At 51.5% G+C, this 23,298-nt stretch overlaps 9 protein-coding genes across 9 annotated transcripts; 7 read left to right on the top strand and 2 right to left on the bottom strand.

Moving 5' to 3' along the window:
- Window positions 1-424: 424 nt before the first annotated feature.
- Window positions 425-3,584, top strand: VE01_02068 (uncharacterized protein; the record flags this gene model as incomplete). The annotated part of the gene is made up of 1 exon (XM_018271579.2): window positions 425-3,584. Exon 1 carries the CDS (start codon window positions 1,200-1,202, stop codon window positions 3,582-3,584), a length of 2,385 nt encoding a protein of 794 aa, XP_018133436.1. The 5' UTR covers window positions 425-1,199.
- Window positions 3,585-4,691: 1,107 nt separating this feature from the next.
- VE01_02069 (uncharacterized protein) lies at window positions 4,692-5,625 on the top strand (the record flags this gene model as incomplete). Its single annotated transcript, XM_018271580.2, has 3 exons — window positions 4,692-4,709; window positions 4,833-4,955; window positions 5,129-5,625. 3 exons carry the CDS (start codon window positions 4,692-4,694, stop codon window positions 5,324-5,326), a joined length of 339 nt encoding a protein of 112 aa, XP_018133435.1. The 3' UTR covers window positions 5,327-5,625.
- A 161-nt stretch (window positions 5,626-5,786) lies between these two features.
- VE01_02070 (uncharacterized protein) lies at window positions 5,787-8,443 on the top strand (the record flags this gene model as incomplete). The annotated part of the gene is made up of 4 exons (XM_018271581.2): window positions 5,787-5,975; window positions 6,029-6,105; window positions 6,164-8,121; window positions 8,178-8,443. 4 exons carry the CDS (start codon window positions 5,787-5,789, stop codon window positions 8,393-8,395), a joined length of 2,442 nt encoding a protein of 813 aa, XP_018133579.1. The 3' UTR covers window positions 8,396-8,443.
- A 208-nt stretch (window positions 8,444-8,651) lies between these two features.
- VE01_02071 (uncharacterized protein) lies at window positions 8,652-11,384 on the top strand. Its single transcript, XM_059463409.1, has 5 exons — window positions 8,652-8,753; window positions 8,809-8,894; window positions 8,965-9,079; window positions 9,128-9,486; window positions 9,539-11,384. The coding sequence occupies exons 2-5, from the start codon at window positions 8,846-8,848 to the stop codon at window positions 9,955-9,957; spliced, it is 942 nt and encodes a 313-aa protein (XP_059319981.1). The 5' UTR covers window positions 8,652-8,753; window positions 8,809-8,845; the 3' UTR covers window positions 9,958-11,384.
- A 2-nt stretch (window positions 11,385-11,386) lies between these two features.
- VE01_02072 (uncharacterized protein) lies at window positions 11,387-13,216 on the bottom strand. The gene is made up of 3 exons (XM_018271583.2): window positions 12,179-13,216; window positions 12,051-12,122; window positions 11,387-12,001 (listed from the first exon to the last, which is right to left on the bottom strand). Exons 1-3 carry the CDS (start codon window positions 12,349-12,351, stop codon window positions 11,506-11,508), a joined length of 741 nt encoding a protein of 246 aa, XP_018133578.1. The 5' UTR covers window positions 12,352-13,216; the 3' UTR covers window positions 11,387-11,505.
- Window positions 13,217-13,388: 172 nt separating this feature from the next.
- Window positions 13,389-15,658, top strand: VE01_02073 (uncharacterized protein). The gene is made up of 3 exons (XM_018271584.2): window positions 13,389-13,907; window positions 13,960-14,324; window positions 14,376-15,658. The coding sequence occupies exons 1-3, from the start codon at window positions 13,519-13,521 to the stop codon at window positions 15,434-15,436; spliced, it is 1,815 nt and encodes a 604-aa protein (XP_018133433.1). The 5' UTR covers window positions 13,389-13,518; the 3' UTR covers window positions 15,437-15,658.
- Window positions 15,659-15,812: 154 nt separating this feature from the next.
- Window positions 15,813-17,085, top strand: SAR1 (COPII coat GTPase). The gene is made up of 6 exons (XM_018271585.2): window positions 15,813-15,900; window positions 15,967-16,070; window positions 16,162-16,201; window positions 16,257-16,322; window positions 16,392-16,691; window positions 16,750-17,085. Exons 1-6 carry the CDS (start codon window positions 15,882-15,884, stop codon window positions 16,788-16,790), a joined length of 570 nt encoding a protein of 189 aa, XP_018133583.1. The 5' UTR covers window positions 15,813-15,881; the 3' UTR covers window positions 16,791-17,085.
- Window positions 17,086-17,120: 35 nt separating this feature from the next.
- On the top strand, window positions 17,121-19,869 carry VE01_02075 (uncharacterized protein). The gene is made up of 2 exons (XM_018271586.2): window positions 17,121-18,284; window positions 18,340-19,869. The coding sequence occupies exons 1-2, from the start codon at window positions 17,402-17,404 to the stop codon at window positions 19,716-19,718; spliced, it is 2,262 nt and encodes a 753-aa protein (XP_018133434.1). The 5' UTR covers window positions 17,121-17,401; the 3' UTR covers window positions 19,719-19,869.
- Window positions 19,870-19,989: 120 nt separating this feature from the next.
- HSP98 (Heat shock protein hsp98) lies at window positions 19,990-23,291 on the bottom strand. Its single transcript, XM_018271587.2, has one exon. It carries the CDS (start codon window positions 22,985-22,987, stop codon window positions 20,192-20,194), a length of 2,796 nt encoding a protein of 931 aa, XP_018133581.1. The 5' UTR covers window positions 22,988-23,291; the 3' UTR covers window positions 19,990-20,191.
- Window positions 23,292-23,298: the final 7 nt, after the last annotated feature.

Raw genomic sequence — 23,298 nt, forward strand, 5'->3', positions numbered from 1 at the left:
GGGTAGGGAGTAGGGAGGCGACTTTACGACTCTCTACCGATTGTATATTCTCTACGGCTAGTGATGTAGATTCACACTCAAATCAGCGTGGACGGTACTTGCAACAGCCCTTAGCCCTGTTGGATCTACGTGTAACTTTAGAGAGGTGCAAAGTATCTATAGTAGTTGGACACTAACCAGTGGTGCGAGTAGGGAGAAGAGAAAGAGCAGGAGGGCAGGAGGGCAGGAGGGCAGGAGGGCAGGCAATCGCACCCTTTTACGCCCTGGCCACCCTTGTTCCGATGCTCATCCCACTCTTTTTACTCTACCACCACCCACTGCCACCACCACCACCCACTGCCACCCACCATCCACCCTACACCACCCTACCATCAAAAACCCCCCCCGCTCACCTGCACAGTGCACACAACGCCGCCCCCCTTCGCCCCACTCTCACCCGCCTACGAAAGAAGCCCCATACCCATAGTAGCCCATTTCACAAACACAAAGAACATCCTTAATCCTTGCTGCCCTCTTCTGAACCCCCATACCCGTCCTCTATATCCCACGCTCCCCACGCTCCTTTGAATCTACCAACCCTCACACCTTCATTCTCTCCAAATCAACTTCCTCAAACTCCTCAACTCACGCTGCAAACGGTTGCCACCTCTAGCATCCTCTCCTCGCACTCTTATCAACATTGTCGAGAGACATAATTGAGACATCACCAATTTGCCAAGGGCTTGGGTTCTTACATTTCACCAGCACCGCCACCAATCGATCGTCATCTGGGGATACAGAACCGGAGGATCACCTTTGCTCAACGGTCTTCAACGGTCATCCGCGCGTACGATCAACACATTTTCGGCCTCAGCCAAGATTTTGCTCTTATCTACGTCCTTTTGAACGACGCAAATAGCCCTTTGGATCATTAATCCATATCCGCAATGTCGAGGAACCTATTATAGCACAACGGTCCTCAGGGACGCCCCAAAGTATAGTATAACTCGACGACGAGCACATACATACCACTCCGACGACTATAAAAGCGTCAGGCGGTCTTTTTGTCTCCATATCTCAGCAGACACCATTTCAGCCTTACAACGCACTGTTCGAACTTGTCTTGCTGCGGAGCATATCTTGCTATCATATAGCCTTATAACAAGCGACGACGCTGTTACAGACTCTTTATATTCACATCATCAAGACCTCTAGCAACAATGCCGAGAGATACTGTTCGCCTCCTCGACGAGGACGACCTCATCAGATGGCGCGAAGGAACCATGACGGCCCTCCCTTCAAAGGACGAGCCCGGAGGTGCCCACGACGCCATCACCCATTCCAACCTCTCCTCTGCGAAACTACCAACCCTCACCGACTTCCACAAGGCCAACATCCAGCTTCGGGCCGATACCAAGACATCACTACTCACAAAGGCGCTGCAGCCAAGCCAAGACGATAACAACGATGAGACCTACATGGCCATTGATATGGCACGCAACCGTTCGTCGAGAAGCACAACGAGCAGCGCATCCACGGCAGATCTCACTTCCGATGGAGGCCTCACCAGCCCTACACGAACAAGCACTCCGAGTCCCCCGTTTCCACCTTCCAGTTACATGTCCTTGGCACCTTATACGTTAGGACCTAAACTGTCACAAACCGCATTCGCCCGGACACAGCAGAAGGGTCAGGACCCCGCCCTAGCGCAACAGGTGGCAGCGGCGGCCGTTCCGAAACCCGATCCTGCTGTGGAAGCTCTCGTCAAGAAGCGATGCATCTCATTTGCTTGTGCTGCTCAGAAGCCGCTCGACTTCATCAAGTCAACACCTTCCACCACCCATGCCAAGAACGCAACTAGTACGACGACGACAACTGCGCCAAAACGCACAATCAAATTTGCCTGTAACGGCCCGCAACCAGATAGGCAGGCCGTTAAGGTCGTTGAACCTGCCAAGATCGCTCGGCTCACAGCCACTCCTGCGTCCCCAGCCAAGCCTGGACGTCACACCATCCGGTCGCCTACGTTGTCGAGAAAACTGCGCTCTTCCACACCTCAGCCGAAGGCTCACCGTGATTCGACATCGACCATTCGTCGGGCGTCACAGAGCCCAGCTGCGGTGCGCAGCCGCAAGCCGAAATACATCGTTGCTGACGAGGAGGCCCTCGAGTCATCTGAAGCTACGCGTTTCCACGAGTTTGCTAGCGATGAGCCGCAGGAGGATGACTGGATTCGCAAGGACACGTCTACCATCAAGGGAAAGCTGACCATTCACGACACCCTCAAGAAGGAAAACGCCATCCGGCAGCTTGGCAAGGAAGCTGAGGAGGAGGCTCTTGAGGATGACGAGGATGATGATGATGATGACGAGGGGAACGACGATGACGATGACGATGAGAACGATGATGACGACGACGACGACGATGAGGACGACGATGAGGATGATGAGGATGATGAGGATGACAACACCGTGGATGGCTCGGATGTTGACCTTGACGCCTCCGACGGCAACGAGACCGATAACGAGGCCGGATTCGCAGACTCAGATGAGGAAAGCGACCGTGGCGGAGAATTCCACTTCTGGTCTCCTGGGATGTCGACTGGCGAGGCCAGCGCATTCAGGTCGACAGGTCGCAGAGCACCGTCCGAGTCATCCATCGATTCTCTGAGCCACATGAGCCCCACTCTCAATAGAAAGGGAGGGCCCCGCAAATCAAAGGGAACCCGCAAGATCAGGATTCGCCCTGGCACTCCTGATCTTCCTGACAGCACTGACTTCGTCTGTGGTACTCTTGACGAGGACAGGCCGTTGGAAGAGGCCTACGTCTCCTGCATGGAAGCCCGCAAGCGCGAGAAGCGCCACGTCATTCCCCAAGACATCGATCCTAGTTTCCCCACCTCCGATCCCGAGGACGAGGAAGACGAGAACGACGAAGCGGAGAAGCCAAACGATAGCGACGAGGGTATCTGGCTTCATGGCAAGTTTGAGGACTCGGAATCCGAAACCCGCCACAGACGAAGCCGCACTCGCAAGTCTCCCAAGCACTCTCCGAAACGTCTCGTCTCGCCGCCTCCGCAGAAATACCGTTCTCCTCCAGCAACGACTACACGTCGCTCTCCTCGCCTCCGCTCCCCTCCACCTCGTCGCGCTAAGTCGCCGCCGCCGCGCCGCGCGAAGTCACCACCTCCAGCTCGTGCTCGCGCCGTCAAGTGGCCAACGGCATCAGCTAGCATTTCCTTCGCGCCCATACCCAACCGCCCGGACCCTACACACACCAAGTCCCTCCCCCGCCGCCCTAACGCATTCTGCCAACAATACCGCGCCGCGCAGCTCGCCTTTGCGAATGACGAGGATAACGATAATAACACCGATGGGTATACCCGCGGCGCTATCGATATTGTCAAAGGCCTAGAGCAGAAGAGGCAGAGGAGGAAGGATAAGTTCTTCTCGAAGCTGTGTAATCGCGCACGCAAGGGGCAGCAGGTGGAACGCAGACCGCAGCCCGGGAAGGGGGCGGAGAGGATGAGGGAATTGGGATTGCAGATGGCGGGGAAGACGGTGGATTATAGAGGGGCGAATGCGGAGTACGTTTTGTCGGTTTGAGGACGACGACGACGCACATCATCTACGACTTTCGATCATCAATCACCATACCATACGACATATACCTTTTTACAAAACTACACAACTTTAATGTAGATACCACCAACTACTTTTCTTCACAACACAACAACACAAGATAATTCTCTCCCACCCCCCACCACACCGGGGACTGGTCAACAAACTTGTACATACACATTACTACCATTTCTACCAACTCCGTTTCAACACAACACGCATACCACCAATATTTACGGGGGTGCAAGTGGCAGGCTTTACAAGGACTCTTTTCTTCAGCAGTTCGCCGCCAGTAACACGATTTTTTTTCTTCATTTAGCGATTATTTCTTTTCTCAAACAAACCAGGAGTGGATGGATACTTGGGACTGAAAATTAAAGTCCATGGATTGAGGCATTGCAAGCGCGGGGCGAGGGGGTTTGGTTTGCATAGCTAGCGGATGGATGGCGTGGGGTTTTTTTTGTACCTTCCGAGAGAGAGGGGGGGAGGGCGTTGGATGAGGAGGCCCTGTTTTTGAGGTGGAATATATATGTTTTACCGCATTTTTGATGGTGTTCTGTGGTGTAAGAGTGACTGTGAATTGTGATTGTGAGGTGTTTGATGCGATGATGGGTTGTGCGTATGTGTAAGTGTCGTTGACAGAGCTGTACTATCCATCTAGTAGGTGTGTGAATACACGTCGTCTCTGGAAATGTAAAAGCCAACACTCAAAACCCCGAGATTCCCACGCACCTGTTCCTCGTCAGAGCTAGTTAAACCTAGACGAGACGGTCTTGGGATGATGACCTGTTCTAAGCGTTTCGTTTTCTCAGTCACTGGGGACGGACGACATACTCACCCGGCTAGAAACGTATAAATTCACATTCCATCTCGTTTCTTTCACTCCTCTATCAACCTTACCTCTGACGTGAACTCACCACCACCACCAACCTTTCAACCTTCCTTTCAACTACACGCTTCACCACCGCATAATATCAACTCCATACACACACACACACGCACGCACGTTCACCTACCACCACTACCACCGTGGAAATTCCACGTGATAAGACCACCCACGCGAAGAATCACATCCTCCTCACTGTTGCAACGATGATAACACTCACAAGCGTCCGTCCCCCCCCCCCTCCCAATTCTCCTCCTCCCACTCTTCCCTTCCTCCTCCCCCCCTCCCTTCCTCCCTCCTCCCTTCACCCCTCCACTCACCCACAAACTAACACCACACCCCCCCAGCTCCTAAAACTCATCCGCACCTCCGACGCCCAGACCATCACCATCCTCGCCGACAAAATCATCCACCCGGCTGATAAGGCAGATTTCGAGCTCGGGAAGGGGAGTTTGTGGGTTAGTGAGAGGGTTAGTTGGAGGAGGGAACTTGCGCTTGCGCTGGGGTATGGGTGTGGGGGTGTTGAGAGGGGTGAGGTGAGGATTTCCCCGTTACCTTATCTTTTGACTTTGGATAGCTGGCTTGCTGGCTGGTTGGGATGGTCTTTTATTTGGAAACGGAGAGAGGGCTAACAGAAACACAGCAAGCGGTGGAATCCAACAAAGCGAGTCAATGGGTTAAATCCTCCGCCGACCAACGCCGCGATCTCCTGCTGCAGAAGGTGATGATGGCGGAGGTTGTGCAGGAGTACCTCTATATGCTCAATGAGGAGGGTGATGATGTGGAGTGGGTTGTTAAGGATGGGGCGTGGGGGAGGGTGTTTAAGATTCAGACTTATTAAGGGACCTGGGTATCTGTTTGCCTGGATGGAATTTTATCGGGTTTGACCAGGATGGAATTGGGAGAAGGAGTTCTGGGATTGTGAAATCAGAGGTGCTTTGTTTGTTAGGGGCTCTTGTGAGCGTTTGAGTGTGAGAAGGTGGAGGAGGGTGTTTGTTACAGGGAAATGTCATAAGGCGGACGGACGCTAATGCACCCCACATTCCGCTAAAGTAACTGGCCCGTGCGTTCCTGCCCGAACAGATGAAGTCGTCATTGCATGTTGTAGGGATTGGGTCGGTCGTACCTTCCCTGTGTGAGGTTTACTAGTTTACTTTTATGAATGGAAGTTAGTTACCTCTTCTTTTGACTGATCCGGTTTTCGAATTTGATGATGTGGTGAAGGGAGGTTAGGGCTTGTATTTCGCTGGATCTGAAGTGAATGTGAGAACAGACAGTCGACACCCACTGGACTAAGAACAATGCGAGCCATGATGTGGAAGAAGTACCTAGCTGCTTCAGCGCTGGCGATGGGGGCTGCTGTGGATGCCTCGACGCTGACGCCGCCGGTGTTGCCGCTGGTGGTGAGGAATCCATATTTGAGTCTTTGGCTTGGGAATGCGAGGGGGGATCCGTGGGAGCAGTGGCCTATGTTTTATACTGGGGCGCAGGTAGGTGGTGCTCATACTGCGAGGTTTGGGGGTTTAGCTGATGGTTGTGGTAGGTTGGGTTGTCTGTGATGGCGGCGTTGCCGGAGAGTGGGTTGGTGTATCCGTTGTTGGGGAGGCCGCATGATAGTCTGTATGGTTGAGCTCTGGTCTTGTTGTCAATATTCTGTTCGTGGCTAATGTTTGTGCAGAAGTACGCAGGTTACGTTTCCGATATATGAAGGCTCCAATTATGACGCTTCTACGACAAACCTTACGTATAACATACAAGGGGGAGTTAAAGACGAGAAAGCAACTGTTATTCTATCCTTCATCTCGCCGATAACGCCAACATCAACGTTCAGGCAGTCCATGCCAGCATCCTACATCAAGATCTACGTCGAGGGGAACTTTGACCTATCTATCTACATAGACATCAACGGACAATGGATCAGCGGCGACGACGGAAGCAGGATCCAATGGGAGCTCTCCCCGCCCCAAGCCCAGGACCTCGGATCCCGCCCCCTCAAGACCTGGAAAATCCGCAGATCAGAGGAAGAGCAGTTAAAAGAGAAGAATGACCGCGCGGAATGGGGAACTTTGCATTTCACCGGCCCAGCAGAGGCGAATCATGAATCCGGAACTGCTTTCAACATGCGAAACCGGTTTAAGAATACAGGAGCGCTACGTAATGCTACGGATGGGAACTTTCGGAATATTAATCAGGATGAGCCGGTCTTTGCGTTTTCGAAGGATTTTAAGCTGAAGGGCACTACTTCAAAGTCTATGAGAAAGTTGTCGCGGGATAGTATTTTGTTTACGATTGCGCATATACAGGATCCTGTTGTTCAGTTCGCGGCGGCGAGGGGGTTGACTCTGATGAGGCCGTTGTGGGCGTCTTGGTTTGAAACGGCGCATTCGATGATTAGCCATCACTATTTGGACTTTAAGAAGTCGTCTAAACTTGCCTCTGAATACTCTGAGCAGTTGGCAGTGGATGCTCTCAAATCCGGCTCAGAAAACTATAAAGACATCGTTGCTCTCTCAGCTCGCCAAGTCATGGGCGCCACGAGTTTTTCAGGGACCGCTGAGAACCCTTTGATCTTCCTCAAAGAGATCTCTTCAAATGGGGACTTCCAAACCGTCGATGTTATTTTCCCAGCCTTCCCGTTCTTTCTGTATACCAACCCGAGGTGGCTGGCGTACCTGCTGGAGCCGCTGCTTGAGCATCAGTTGAGCGGTCAGTATCCGAACAAGTATAGCATGCATGATATTGGTACTTTCCCCATTGGGAAAGGGTATGCGGATGGGAATGACGAGTATATGCCCCTGGAGGAATGTGGTAATATGCTCATTATGGGACTTGCGCTGGTGAATTCCTTGGGTGATACTTCGGATCCTCCTGCGCTACTGGGGTCGTTGGGTGACCATTCCGATGTTGCTTCTGGAGGCGTATTCCCGCTGAGTTCTCGCATCGATAGGTTTGATAGTGCATGGGGAAGCACTAGAGACAAGACGCAGGTTCAGAGTTGGCTGAAGAAGTCATATGGGCTGTGGAAACAATGGACGGAATATCTTGTGGAGGAAGCGTTGATCCCGACAAACCAACTGTCAACTGATGATTTCGCCGGCTGGCTTGCTAACCAGACCAACTTGGCGCTCAAGGGCATCATTGGGATTAGAGCTATGAGTGGGATCTCGGAAGCTGTCGGCGAGAGCAAAGACGCGGCGTATTACCGGGAGGTATCAGAGGATTATATCGAGAAATGGCAAGATTACGGGGTTTCGAAAGATGGGACTCATGCTAAGATTTCGTATACTTGGTATGGTTCCTGGACTACGATTTATAACTTGTTCGCGGACTCGCTCTTGTGCTTCCATCTACCTGATACAACTAGCTCTCCATTGGGTTTGAGTCAATCTGACACTCAGAAGCCTATTGGACATGACCGGAAAGGAAAGTCGAGAACTGCTTTTATCGATGAGAAGATTTATAAGATGCAAAGCGACTGGTATCACAATGTGATGCAGAAATACGGCCTCCCGCTCGATAGCAGACACCTCTATACCAAGAGCGACTGGCAGTTTTTTGCTGCGGCGGTAGCGAGCAAGAAAGTCAGGACGGAGATTGTGGAGAGTATTGCGCTTTGGGTTAATGAGACTGTTACTGGTATGGATATGCGTTTGCACCCCCGTCTTCGCTCAAGCGCTAATGGAGAACGACAGACCGACCTCTCACGGACCTTTATGAAACCGAGGGAGAGGGCGATTTTCCGGGACCGCATTTCTTTGCGAGGCCGGTGGTTGGTGGTCATTTTGCGTTTCTGGCTTTGGAGAGAGCTTGTGGTGGGAAGGCTGTTGAGGGACTGAACTTCTTGAATGAAGTGGACTTTGATGAGGAAGATCGGGAAGAACCTGTGTTGCCAAAGGTTGACGAGCTCTGATTGGTCGTCTCATTGCTTATACATAGCCTTTTCTTTGAAAGGAATTAGGAATATTTTAATGCTAAAATGGTATAATAAAGGAAAGTTGAAAGAACAATGGGTGCTATGTTTCTCAAATCTATTGTTTACTGGCGATAACAAGGGGTAAATATACCATCACGTGACCACGGGATTCGCGTACACTAGCGTTGCGCTAAAAGGTCCGTTTAACTTGGAAATACGCCGATGAACGCGGCTCGTTCTATTTTCCTCCCAAACTCCATCTCTTTCTTTGATCTTTATCTACTCGAGGACGAGTCAACCCATCGGAAACTTGGATCATATCGAGTTTCTGTCTCTTTGATAATACTAATACCTGGTTCGTGATTAGAACACGCTCGAGGTTCCCGTCGCATTTGTTGACAGATATTCAGCTACGCCATCCCTTTCGTCAGCAACTTAATAATCAACATGGCTTCCATGGATTACGAGAACGAGAACGGCACTCGTGGATACGAGGGTACGTTCAATCATTACAATCGCGCCGCCGAACCTTAATGAGACAATGATTCTAACTCATACTCCTTCAGACGAGGCTCCTCGTTACGAGCAACGCGACCGCAGCGCCTCGCCACGCCCCCGTCGCCAGGACAGCCCTCGCCGTCGCTCTGCCTCCCCAGGTGGCAACGGGCAGGTCGATTCTAGGTAGGCCACTTATATACCCATTATTTGCGCAACTATCCTAACTAACAGACCACCAAGTGGCCCCAAGAACGACCGTGGCGGACCTCCTCCCCAGGATGATGGCGCCGTCAACCCCGGATCCAACCTTTTCGTCACCGGTATCCACCCCCGTCTTTCCGAGGCCGAGGTCACTCGCCTGTTCGAGAAGTACGGTGAGGTCGAGAAGTGCCAGATCATGCTTGACCCCCACACCAAGGAGTCCCGTGGATTCGGATTCGTCAAGATGGTCACTGCCGACCAGGCCGACGCTGCCAAGGAGGGCCTCCAAGGTGAAGTCATCGAGGGCCGCACCTTGAGCATCGAGAAGGCTAGGCGCTCCCGCCCACGCACCCCAACCCCCGGCAAGTACTTTGGTCCACCAAAGAGAGGCAAGTGAAGTCCGATCCCTGTATCTTACACAATTAACTAAAACCTCAGAAGACGACCCTCGCGGCCCCCCACCCGGAAGATGGGGCGACCGCTACGATGACCGCCGCCGCGGTGGATTCCGTGACGACCCTTACAGCTACCGTGGATCCCGCGGTGATGACCGTGGTGACCGCGGATACGGACGCCGCGACCGCGACGACTACGCTCCCCGTGGAATCGACCGTTACGGAGGTGGCCGCGACGACCGCTACGGTGGACGTGATGACCGCCGTGGCGGTGGTGGCGGTTACTCTGATCGCTACGACCGTGGCGACCGCGGTGAACGTGGTGGAGATCGCGATGGTGGACGCTCATCCCGTGATGCAGCTCCACCAGCCGCCTATGGTGACCCAGCCCCTCGCGGAGAAGCTCGGGAGCCATACGGAGGTAGATACAACGATGATGAGAAATACTCCCATCGTGGCTATTGATCGCTAATCCTTATAGGTGCGGAGCGCCCTTCGCGTTAAATAGCGCACGATCCCAATTATCACAAGAGTCCTTGGATCTGCGACTTTCATTGATGCGGGTGCACTTCCACCAGTTTTTCTTTACGGGTTTCGGCATCAGAGATTTAAGTGCGACGGAACGGATGGGGAAAAGCAATTTGTTATATCAGGGCGTGCTTCGGCGGATTGGGGAAAGCACGACTTCTCGCGTGACAGGTTGCTTTCGATACTATGGATTCTAAGGTTTCTTTTGTCTTTCATCATGGTGCCATAGGGCATGCGACTTTCGATCGAACAGATGGATCTCAAACGCATGGAACGCAGCCTTTATAATAGGTTCGCGTCTTGCCCTGGATCACAGCACGTCTACTCTTCGATGAGCATGCACAGCACTTCTTGTACCACTAGCCAGCAGTTCGCTTTCGGCTCTGTCGTTTTCGGCCCATTAACTCCTGAGGTTTTCGACTTCGTCGTCAATAGTCCGCCTGAGAAAAATCGAACCAACTCAGCCTCAACCTACGTGATCAACCACAGAAAACAAATGTGCGCTGAATGACGATATATTCATAACGTACCTCTTTCGTCGGAAACCGCCTGACTTATGATAATAACTTTCGCCTGCCAACCCGTTTTTAATCGCTTCCATTAGTCGCCCTCAACACCTTGTAACTTCGTACTTCTTCCGCCCGCCACGCTGCCGCGCCATAATCGTGATATCCATGATCAGTATGGATCCGCTCCCTCGCCTTCTTCGCCCATTTATACCGCCTTGACCACCTCCACAAACCTCGCTTTTTCGTCTGACTGCTCCATTGCCCAGAGCGTTGGCATATAAAGGTAACTGATGTATATTTGAGATCCTGGCTAATAAAAGGTGGTTATGTCCAGGAAACGTTTCGGAAGATTTGCTTTGCTGCTGCATTCCGCCAAGGACCGGCCATTCCGTTTGGACAGATATCCAATTGGATTTCGTCGGGCTTCCGTTGAGTCACATATTTGTGCGACGCTGGGGTTCGCTGGTGTGTATGTGCAACGTACATATCACCCGAGACGAATTTAATCTGGCTGTTCCTTCACGGCTTTCTCTTGGGCAAGGAAACTTGTCCATGATGATAGTGTCCTTGGAGAAGCCACCGGGCTTAAGATTCCGCAGACAACTGCCTTTTGCTATACCTCTGAATGAAGGAATGCATTCCGTTTGTAACACGAGGCTCACATAAACGAGTCGTGTTCCGTTGCACAACTTGATGAAGATCAACTGCCGTGCTGAAGGTAATGTACTAAATTAAGCAACTTCTAATAGAAGGCTGCCATCTCATACTTGTTTCTCTATACATATGTATTTTACATTTTTCAAAGGACTTGATCAGTGGGCCTCAAATAGATAATATAAAACATCTCAAGAAGAGCATTGACAGTAATCTCGTGACATTCTCAACTACGTGTTTACAATATCGCCCGTAGGTTCGAGACCCTGACATAAACAATACCGTCATATAGTAACAAGTCCTCCCTCCTGCCTCACCATACCTAGTTGCAAGACCCAAACGCCTTCTGGCATCCCGTCCCACAATGCGAGCTATCAGAGCCACAAGCCCCAAAATTCGCACAACAATTCCCAAACCCACTCCCCAAACACGTCGCCCCATCCCCCTCATCCCCACAAAGCCCATCCCAACTAACCACCCCCGGCGTCTGCGTCGGCGTGCCCCCCGTGACCGTCACGCGCGGAATCGTAGTCGTGCGCTGCACCGTCGTCAGAGCAGTCGAGGTGACAACCTTGGTGGTGCGCGTGGTCACGGTCACGGTGCGGACGTCGGTGAGGGTCCTGACGAGCGTGGCGGTCTTGGTAGGCGTGGTGGGGTGCGCGACGTTGAGGCAGTCACAGAGCATTTGGATTAGGGGGATGGGGAGGTCGCCGAGGGATTGGCGGGCTTCCAGGGCGGGCTCGGGGATGGCGCGGCGGCGGCGGCCGAAGACGGTGGTGAGCTCGGTGACGGTGGCGGTTATGGTCTTGACGCTTGTGCTGGGGTGTGTTAGTGTCGGGATGGTGAGAGGGTTGGGAAGGGGCATACGCAGTCTGGGTGGCGGTGGTGTACTGGGTGATGGTCACGTATGCTGAGGTGGTCTTGGTTGTTGTCACGGCACTGCGTGGGTGTGAGTTGTGTGTTATAGAGAGGGACTGGGAAAGTGCATAACGTACGGTGGGACGGTGTAGGAGAGGACGCTCGTGCAGAACGCGGAGAGGGAGGAGGAGTCAGGGAACCCAGCTGAGGCGATGGCCTTGAGAGAGGAGCATTGGGCTGGGTCGACCTGGGCTACAACGCCAGAGGAGAGAGCACCGAGAGCCAGGACAAGAGCTTTGAGGCTGACCATTTTTGAAGCAGTAGACGAGTGGAATAATGATTTTTTGCCAGGAGTTAACAAGGAAGGGATCAACAGCTGGGTTTGGGGAGATCTGAAGTACACCTTATATGGATCTCTGGATGAACGACAGGACCCACGGGATAACTCGAACCATGCTCAAGGGGAATGGAATATGAGTTCGTCTATACCCATAGTATGATTTAGACAATATTGATCATTCGCACTCTGCACGTACAGGCTGATTGAGAAATGAGAGGCTCGCCCCTGGCGATCCAATATACTCGACATGGAGAGTATCGCGTCCAGGCCTTCGTATTTTGATAGATGCGACGGGGAATATTGGCACTATAAGAAATATATAACCTACTAATTTCTATGCGCGAGCGCTGTGACTATGGAAACTATATTCCCAATATCTCGGTCCAATGACTGAATGCGGGCATCCAATGGCTTGGATGCCCGCATTCCGGATAATAAGAGGGAGTTGCCTGCCGGCTGTGAGGTTCATGATGAAGCAATCTGGCCAGGGACGGCCTGTGGTATTCTCATTGCTCGGCGGCTCCTGTAATACAACGGAGACACCTAGCGACGTGTCATGCGGAGTTCCTGATATTGAATTCTGCGGACAGGAGAATATGTCGCCGTGTCCATGGGCTGGCTCAGCTGGATTGTGGGGATATACCTGCCGTTCTGGGGTAAACTGGGTATAATAGAATCTGTCGCCCTATAACACTCGTAAAGTGAAAAGCAATAAATGGGGTCGGACGCGGCACGGTCTTTCAGGCGACCTCCGAGATTACATATGATTCCATATTGGATTCCGGAGGCGGATCCGTGACCAGAAATGGCAGAATTGAGGCTTCACGAATTGAAGCTTCACAAGTTGTAAGTTAGACGAGAGTTATGAGGGGCTTGTCTCGGAGTTTGGCTGTTCCTTTTAAGGTTCACGTCTAGTCCCGCTCCCCATGTGGACACCAACGCACTTCGGGCGCTAGCGGGGCATTCACCCGAGTTCGTGCCGCTCTTGACACAACGACAACCATCAACACAGCCAGGCCCTGAAGCATTGTCATGCGCCGCTCTTTCAGGATCAGCTGGGAAAACCGAATTCCAACGTAATTATCCCCCGATATAAAGCCGTCACAGTATACGTACTGGGATGTACCTAGCGCCCGAATGGCTGCTGTTCGGCGAGGCCAAGAGCCAATGAGGCTAGATGTATCAGACGCACAATTCTCCGACCTACCATTCATCTCTGCCCTATTTCTCATCCGCTTCGACGCCAAAACTGGCTATGCGATAAGCTGGAAGAGCGCCCTCCCTGGGATTGACCTCGATGGTGGCGTCGAATACAAAAGCCTGCCATCCGGTTTACATACAGTGAAGGAGGACCTGATTTATTTCGTGCATGGGAAGCATGCTGGACTGAGCGCATTTATTAGCACAGAGGCATCCGAGGAGTCGCGAAATGCGCGTATGATAGCTGTAGGCGTGCTAGTTCCTTTGAGTTACGGCAGACTTGGGAGGAGTTGGATGCATGCGGAGAATCTGAAGCAGTTAGCTGAGTATGTTGCCCGTTCAGTCGCGTACCATTGCCTAGTATTAACTAGATTATAGAAAACTTGCCGTTGAAACTCCCGACTTGACTCTTCTGGAAGAATACTGGGACACGCATAAGTTGCAAGACGGCAAGGGCTCCGCGCAATTCGACTCAATCCTCGACTCGCCTTCAAGCTTGGTATTCAAGCCTCTGCCAGGTCGACTTATACAGCACGAGGGGCACTCGAGGACACGCTCGGCATCGGATGGGGCGGCATTGATACCTCCGGGACAGAGCTTATCACTTTACCATCCTGCTTGGAGTCTGACCACGCTGTTGGATACGTTCGGGCCGCTTGTATTTCCTATTTATCGGTCTGCGCTGCTGCGGAAGCGCATCCTAATTTCCTGCCATGCGCCAGTTCAGGAAACCTGTGACTTCGGTATTAGCTTGAGGTCCCTCTGGTGAGAAGTGTTTAGCTAACGAGAGATAGTTTATGACTTATCTGTCCTTTCCAATATCCCCCTTGCGGTCTCAAACCTCATCAGCACTAGATCGCCGTCCCAGCGTTTACGTCCTTTGTTTTCTATCGGTGTGCATGATATACCCCTCTTAGAGGAGGATCTTCTAGCGTCGACACAACCTGAGGCTGTTGCCGGCGATGATTCTGACGAAGAGGAAGATCTGGGGCAGGGCTGGATTGCCTGCACGACAGATGGAATTTTGTCCACAAAGGCAAAACTTTATGATGTGCTTGTCACCATGCCTCTTGCGCATTCTCAAGATGCTGCGAAGAAAGTCTGGCCTGACGTCAAATTCCCCAGTGGAAATGGTGTTAAAGCCACTCAGCGAGACCTCCGCCGCTATAGAAGTCTGATGTGGGGTCTCTCCCGGGCCAAGGTCGAACCGCAGAATCCTTCCCCGGAAAGAAATGACAGCGGAGGGAGACTTCGTCGGTCAGATACGAGCACAACTCTGGTGGAGTCCCTAGTGCCAGAATCTCCCCTGTCGAGTCTTCCGGATACAGATGCCATAGTTGAACCTGTATCGTGGACGGCACTGGCCTATACGGGCTTTATATGGTGGGCTTCAGCTGGCGAGCGAAGCATCGCTCTCGACGATGAAACGGACCTTGATAACTCACTCCTTGATGGGCTATCACTTGAACCTCAAGCACCTCGGACGTCTAAGGGACGTACATTTTCAGGCGCCAGCACATTTTCTCAAAGCGCTGATTCAAGTGCGAAGAAAGAACTTGCCATTATCGCGTACTTCCACCGGTTGACAACGCTTATACTCAATACACTGTCAGACATTGTTGATGCTGCTGATTCGGATGATGACGATATTGCTCCTCTGCGGCTTGGCGCTAGTAGAGATGAATCCGAGGCACCTCCCATAATTATCAGCAGAGCTGACATGAAACGGATGGGCCTCGACGAGTGGAGTGCTGATGATCGCAGCTTCGCAGAAGACATGATGAAAGCATACTTTGACCGTAGCGCGAAGGTTGAGAGCCACAGCGTTGATATTTGTGGTGTCAAGATTTGTTAACCAGTGGTACAATTCATTGAGGAGAGATTATATTCTGTTGTATAACACCCATGATATTATACAATTCAGGGCTTCGTAGAGTAGGAGTTCTGGCGTGGAAGGGTCATGAAATATTCTGGGTTGGAAGAGATAGGAAGAAAAGATGACTAGGAATAGCTTTTACGGGCTTAAAAATTAGCTACGGGTTTATATATAAACAGAACAAATCTACAATTTTTTTTAGAGCTGGTAGCTGTTATTGACTGATATGAAAAGTGATTCCATTTGTGACATGTGGTAAATCTAGCCCGAAAAAAAGTGAAGCCTGAGGCCACCGTATTTTGCCTGGTCAAAGCTGTTGATATCGGTCCAGATGTGCTCGCCATCCCGACAAGAACAGCTTTGCCACTAGCAACCACTTCAACACAAATATCTCAACCTCAAATACCCACAACCGGTCTTCAATATGTGGATGATCAGTTGGTGTACGTGAAGTTCCATGCCATGGGTGGCTTCAACCGTGGAAATATGCTGACGTTGAGATATGATAGTCTGGGACGTCCTGTCCTCCCTTGGACTCCTCAATAAGCACGCCAAGCTGCTGTTCCTGGGTCTTGACAATGCCGGAAAGACGACCTTGTTGCACATGTTGAAGGTACGAGCATTGGATCATCAGCTGCTGGCGCAGCATGCTGGCAAGCCCCCGGTGGTGGAATGGCAGATAGCTAACATGTGGCCCTTTACAGAACGACCGCGTTGCGATTCTTCAACCAACCTTACATCCTAGTAAGCAAATATTGTGGCGATATAGTATAATAGGAAGTCTCTGACAGGAGTGCAGCATCCGAGGAGCTTGCCATCGGCAATGTCAAATTCACAACATTCGATTTGGGCGGACATCAACAAGGTACAACTCCCTTCCCGGACCGAGTCCGAATTTTATTGAGACAGCTAAATAACCGGCGGTCCATTATAGCTCGCCGCCTATGGAAGGATTACTTCCCAGAGGTCTCCGGTATCGTATTCCTCGTTGACGCCAAGGACCACGAGCGTCTCTCCGAGTCCAAGGCCGAGCTTGATGCCCTCCTCTCCATGGAGGAGCTCCAGAAGGTCCCATTCGTTATCCTAGGAAACAAGATCGACCACCCAGACGCCGTTTCGGAAGATGAGCTGAGGCATCAACTTGGCCTCTACCAGACAACTGGCAAGGGCAAGGTGCCACTTGAGGGTATTAGGCCGATCGAGGTGTTCATGTGCTCTGTTGTCATGAGACAGGGTAAGCACCAACGACCTCACGCGAAATACTATATAGACGCGATGCTAACTTCATTCAGGTTACGGAGATGCGATCAGATGGTTGTCGCAGTACGTTTAGACGACACGAGCATGCCGGCGAAGCGGAGGGGAGTTGGGAGGTTATGAGAGCAGCAGGGAGGATCCAGTTCGGTCGAGTATATCATAAGAAGAGGAGTTTTGCAATGGATTTTACCGGTCTACTCTTTTTCGGCGATAAATCCGAATGCGTTTTTTATGTGCCTACGTTTTTAAGAATCACAATGAAGCTTCAATCCTAATCTAAGCCGCTCACATGGCGTTGATCCAACCGTGAAGTGAAGGAGCGAAAGATCGCTACATGGACTACAGTATGAATTATTTGCGTATCATACCCACATTTTGCGAACGTTTGTTCAGTGTGATATTCGATATTTTTTGGTTCTTCCCAGTTCATTTTGAGCGCGGATCACGAAAGGAGACGTGCCCAGTTTTGATATCGGCCAGATCAGCTGGTGACCTCATTGCTACGGTACAACCCGCGGCCACAATCGGTGCAACTGACACGCTCAAAGCCCAACAAAGAATAAATCCACGTAGCCCACCATGTCACGAGCATTTTGATCTGAGACCTTAACGCGATGAATCTCTATACATAGACCTGCACTGTATCTGCACTCAACTGCAGAGAACAACAATAAGCTTCGATTCGGAATGGCTGACCGCCGCAAAGCTACAGATGGCCCCCCACCAGATTCGAGGGCGGGCTACGACGTCTCCCTCCTGCCCGACTCGCAAGTCCAGTTTGTCTCCGAAGACGATCTAGCAGCATTTGCGAAGGCTCTTGCTGCGCCAGACCTCGAACCTATTGGCGACGATGCGAGCGCAATCATAAGCAACGGCGTCGACACACCGAGGTTGGACCGCATGAACTCGAACCCAGGCAGCATTGACAGGACACAGTCGCGAAAGGACAGCCAGACGAGTCTGTTTATAACGAGCAAGAATGATTGGGCCCCGGTACATGAGAGGGTTAGGAGGAAGGGAAAAAAAGCGAGGAGGCGGAAGGGCTTGATGAGGACAACGGATGAGACGAGGGAGGGATACCTATATTCGCTACTGAAGTGGCCTATGCTCTTCATTGTCGTGTTATGGATACTGGGATTAGGGGCATCATATCTTCTGACACGGCTGTATATTTGGTTGTACGAGCGATTCGTCGCCCTGAGGGGCACGCGCAACATGCTGCGGAAGAAGATGCGAGCTACGACCAGCTATGCGGATTGGGTGAAGCTGGCGCAGGAAATGGATACGTTTTTGGGTAACGACAAATGGAAGGAGGATGATGAGTTTGCATATTACGACCACAAAACTATTAGAAGGGTGCTTGATAGCCTGCGAAGGCAAAGGAGGAGGGCAGAAGCTGAGGAGGGGCTCGAAGGCGGGAGCAGCAAGTATGCCACGAGGCCGATTGAAGAGTTAAAGACGTTGGTGCAAGCTTGTGTGAAGAACAATTTCGTGGGAGTGGAGAGCAACAGACTGTATAGTCAGACATACTTTGGAACGAAGAACCTGGTCCAGGAATTCGTCGATGAAGGTATGCGCCCCAAAACCTAGTGTTTTTAAGGTCGTAATCTAACTTATCTTCGCAGTTGAAAAGGGCGTGCAAACCCTTTCTCGGACGAAGCAATTAACACAAGAAGAGAAGCGGGTTATATTCAAGCACATGTATACCAATGTAGGCCGGACAGCTCTGTGCCTTTCGGGTGGTGCTTCCTTCGCCTACTACCACTTTGGCGTTGTCAAAGCCCTCCTCGACGCCGACCTTCTCCCAGATGTCATCACTGGCACCTCTGGTGGCGCCTTGGTAGCAGCACTCACAGCAACCCGCACGAACGAGGAACTGAAAGCCCTCCTCGTGCCTGCCCTAGCCGCCAAGATTGACGCCTGCTCCGAGCCCTTCACAACCTGGTTCCCGCGGTGGTGGAAGACTGGCTCACGCTTCGATTCGATAGACTGGGCAAGGCGATGCAGTTGGTTCTCTCACGGCTCGCTCACCTTCCGCGAAGCATACGAACGAACCGGTAGGATTCTGAATGTCTCCTGCATCCCAGCAGACCCGCACTCCCCGACTCTCCTACTGAACTACCTCACCTCGCCCGACTGCGTGATCTGGTCCGCAGTCCTCGCCTCCGCTGCCGTCCCTGGAATCCTCAACCCAGTCGTTCTAATGACCAAGCTACCAAACGGCACATTGGCACCCTATTCATTTGGCCACAAATGGAAAGACGGGTCTCTGCGCACCGACGTGCCACTACGCGCCCTAAACCTCCATTTCAACGTCAACTTCTCCGTCGTTAGCCAAGTGAACCCGCACATCAACCTCTTCTTCTTCTCCTCGCGCGGCACCATCGGCGAGCCCGTCACACATCGCCGCGGTCGCGGCTGGCGCGGCGGCTTCCTAGGCTCAGCTACTGAGCAGTACTTAAAGCTCGATCTGACCAAGTGGCTCAAGGTCGTGAGGCACCTCGAGCTCCTTCCCCGACCCATGGGCCAGGATTGGAGCCAGGTCTGGCTGCAGCAGTTCTCAGGCACTATCACGGTGTGGCCGCGCGGCCGCATCACGGATTTCCTCCGCATACTCAGCGATCCGGACCCAACGCGCTTGGCATACATGCTGCAGACGGGGCAGCAGAGTACATTTCCCAAGCTGCAGTATTTGGGAAATCGAATGAAGGTTGAGAGGGCGGTAGAGAGGGGGCGAGCGGCAACGAGACAGCATGTGAGGAGGGGGAGTATTGAGAGCATTATTAGTGAAGATGAGATGAGGAAGCTGTGGAAGGGTGATGGGGAGGATGGTAGTGGTGGGATTGGAACAACGGACGAGGATACGGATTGGAATGCGGATGATGGGGCGTTATATGAGGAAGGGGGCGATGAGTTGGAGCAGGCCGTGGATGAGTATGAGAGAGAACGTGAGATAGAAGGGCTAACGATGGCGGGAAAGCGGGCGAGAGAGAAGACCATTTAGATGTGGCCAAATTATTTTGGGAGATTTAGCAGGCGTCACATTTAAATGGTAGATGATAGTTACGATATACGGCAACGAATACATTGAATACATTTGTGTATATAGACTTGGAGCACATTTCTCCTATAATATCTAATATTTGGCACCACACACGAACGAGCTGTTGACTCACTAGCATTTATTCAGTTGACAGCGTATCTTCACGGATTTGCTACAGCATCTCGTAGATTCTACTGTTCTACTGTACATTGCACGAACAGTCACGAGGAACCTGTTTTTATGATTGATGGTTTATAAACCTCTTATTGTTTAATAAATTATTTACATTTTCGCTCACCTCCCCTATTTAACTTCTATGAAACAAAACCGCGTGGGCGGTTGCTTCTTTTAAATCTCAAAACACACGAGACTCTGTTTGCTAATAATCATAAATGTCGTTAATCCGCCTGATCCTATCCAGACTCTCTTGACTTCTAGTCGTAAAGATCCATATCCTCCCCTGTAATCGCATCTAATGCGTCACCATCATCCAAATCCATATCCTCCTCCTCGCTCTCTTGTTCGCTGCTATCGCCATGGTTAGGGAGAACATCCAGGCGCCCGTCTTCAAGGACAACCCTCGCTGTCTCTCCATCCTTAATGCTGCCTCTCAGAATCAAGACTGCCATTCTATTGAGAACCTCCTTCTCAATGAGTCTCGCCAACGGTCTCGCACCATATGCAGGGCTGTATCCCGCACTGCCGAGGTAATCCTTGGCTGGACCAGAAATCTCAATGGTAACATTGCGACCATTGGACTCGAGACGTTTCTGAATCTCTTCAAGTCGTACATCTACAATCTTGCGGATCTCATGTCTTGTCAGCCTATTGAAGATGACAATAGAGCTGATACGGTTGAGGAACTCCGGCAAGAAGTAGTTGCGCAGAGCTTGCATGACCATCTCCTTTGTTGTTGGGTCGATCTTGCCGTTCGGCGCATTCTGGCGAGCCAGGAATTCGGCACCGAGATTGGATGTCATGACGACGATGCAGTTGCGTGCGTCGACGACACGGCCTTGGCCATCGGTGATGCGGCCATCGTCCATGAGTTGCAAGAGAACTGTAAGGACTTCTTTGGCTGCCTTCTCGACCTCATCGAACAGAAGAATGGAGAAAGGCTTGCGGCGCAGGGCTTCGGTCAGCTGTCCGCCAGCATCGTGGCCTACGTAACCTGGCGGGGCACCGATCATGCGTGACAATGAGTGACGTTCCTGGTATTCGGACATGTCGAATCGAATCATGGCCTTGGGGTCGTCGAATAGGAAGTCGGCCAGAGCTTTGGTGAGTAAGGTTTTACCCGTACCAGACGGACCGCAGAACAAGAAGCTGGGAGGTTGGTTCGGGTTGCTGAGGCCTGATCGTTGGAGGCGAATAGCGTTGGAGACAGAACCAACAGCTTCCTTTTGGCCAACAACAATCTTGCTGAGTACCTTCTCCATGTGAAGAAGCTTGTCTTTCTCGGTCGTCCTCAATCTCGTGACTGGAATGCCGGTCCATCTGGCCACAATCTCGTTGATTTGATCTGGGCCAACGACGTCACTGGTCATGGATCCGCCGGTATCCGCAGAGGTCTCGTTCAACCTAGCATCAGCCAATCTCTTTTCTTCCTCAAGACTCTTGATCAAGTCTTCTTGCTCTGGAATTGCGTTGTACTTGAGATCAGCTGCGCGTCCGACATCTCCAATGCGAGATGCCTCTTCCTGCTTGAACTTCAATTGGTCAAGCTTCATCTTGGCCTCTTGAATGCTCTTGCCTCTCTTCCTCTCATTCTCATACTTGTCGCGGAGTGGTCGGAGCTCTTCTTCGACGTTGCTTGCGTCTTGCTTTGCTTGAGCAAGGCGAACTTTAGATGCCTCATCTTTCTCGCGTGATAGTGCGTGGATTTCGATCTTCAATTGCCTCAGCTTTCTCTCCAAAGAATCAATAATTTCTGGTTGAGATTCTCTGGCAACTCTGACTGCAGCAGCAGCCTCATCAATGAGGTCAACTGCAGAATCTGGCAGCCTTCTGGCTGTAAGATATCGAGCTGCAAGAGTTGCGGAAGAGACAATAGCAGCATCGGCAATGGTGACTCCGTGATGAACTTCGTAGCGCTCCTTGAGACCTCTGAGAATAGAGATAGTCTCAGGGATCGTCGGCTCCTTGACGATAACTTGTTGGAAACGGCGTTCGAAGGCGGCATCCTTTTCGATGTACTTTCGGTATTCGCTCAAAGTCGTGGCTCCAATACAATGAAGCTGTCCACGAGCAAGCATAGGCTTGAGTAAATTGGCAGCATCCATGCCACCCTCGCCGCTCGCACCGGCTCCCATGAGAAGATGCATCTCGTCGACGAATAGGACGATCATCTCCTTGGAGTCTTCGATCTCCTTCAGGACACCCTTCATTCTCTCCTCAAACTCTCCACGGTATTTGGCTCCGGCGACCAGGCCGCCGACATCGAGAGATAGAAGCTTGCAGGCTGCAAGGTTGTCTGGCACATCGAGATTGACGATTCGCTGTGCCAAACCCTCGACGACAGTGGTCTTTCCAACACCAGGCTCACCGATCAACACCGGGTTGTTCTTCGTTCTCCTTGAAAGAATACGAATAACGCGTCTGATTTCTTCTTCTCGTCCAATAACAGGGTCAATTTTACCCTCTCTTGCCATAGCTGTCATATCGATCGTAAACTTCTTCAAGTTCTCGCTCTCCTCCTCTGCATCCGCAGTCTTCGAGTCGACTCGCTTCGTGCCTCTGATCTGTTGCACCGCATCTTGCACCAGCTTCGAATTAGGTATGTTCGAATCGCTCAGTGCCTTTTGAATGGTTGTATCTTGTGCCAGTGCCGAGATCATATGATCGACGGCGATAAAGCTATCCTTCTGAGTCTTCTGCAGCTCGTTCGCCGACCTAAGAATCTTGCTGAAGGCGGGCGACATGGCGATCTGGTCCGGCGGAGGGTCTTGGCTAGGTAATCTAACCAAGGCCTTCTTGAGGGCTCTGTCGAAGAGCTGAGGATCGCCATGGGCACGTTCGACGACCTGGCGGAAGAATGATGACTGTGCCGGGCCGTGTGAGGCGTTAAATGATTGCTGCTGGTCTTTGCTCTCATCTGGTAGCGGGTCGAGGAGCGAGACAGCAAGGTGGATGGGCAATAGCTGTGAGTGTGCATGTTGCTCTGCCAGGATCATGGAGTCTTCAAGGGCCTTCTTCGCCCTGTCCGTGAACTGCATGTTTGAGGTAGCCATGATGACCCTCTATGCGTGTGATTTCGGTTTGAAAATATGCAGGTTTGTTGTTTGTGCTGTCGTTAATTTATAAGTGACGTCGACCTCAAGATGACTTGTCGAGATCGGTTTATATTTGCTTGAGTAGGTTGCTTGGCCAGGCACAAGGCTGAATGTTGCTTGCGTAGAAAGTGATGATAATTTGGTATATGGATTGCAGAATGTGTAGCAAGGTGGTTCTCTTATAGCATGAAATCCCTGAGACCCTGTATTTGTATAAGGGTAAATATATGATATCACAAGATGGTAATGCTTCCAAGGTTACTTGGTAC

Source organism: Pseudogymnoascus verrucosus (genome assembly GCF_001662655.1).
Source record: "Pseudogymnoascus verrucosus strain UAMH 10579 unplaced genomic scaffold scaffold_6, whole genome shotgun sequence".
In the NCBI taxonomy this organism is placed as follows: domain Eukaryota; kingdom Fungi; phylum Ascomycota; class Leotiomycetes; order Thelebolales; family Thelebolaceae; genus Pseudogymnoascus; species Pseudogymnoascus verrucosus.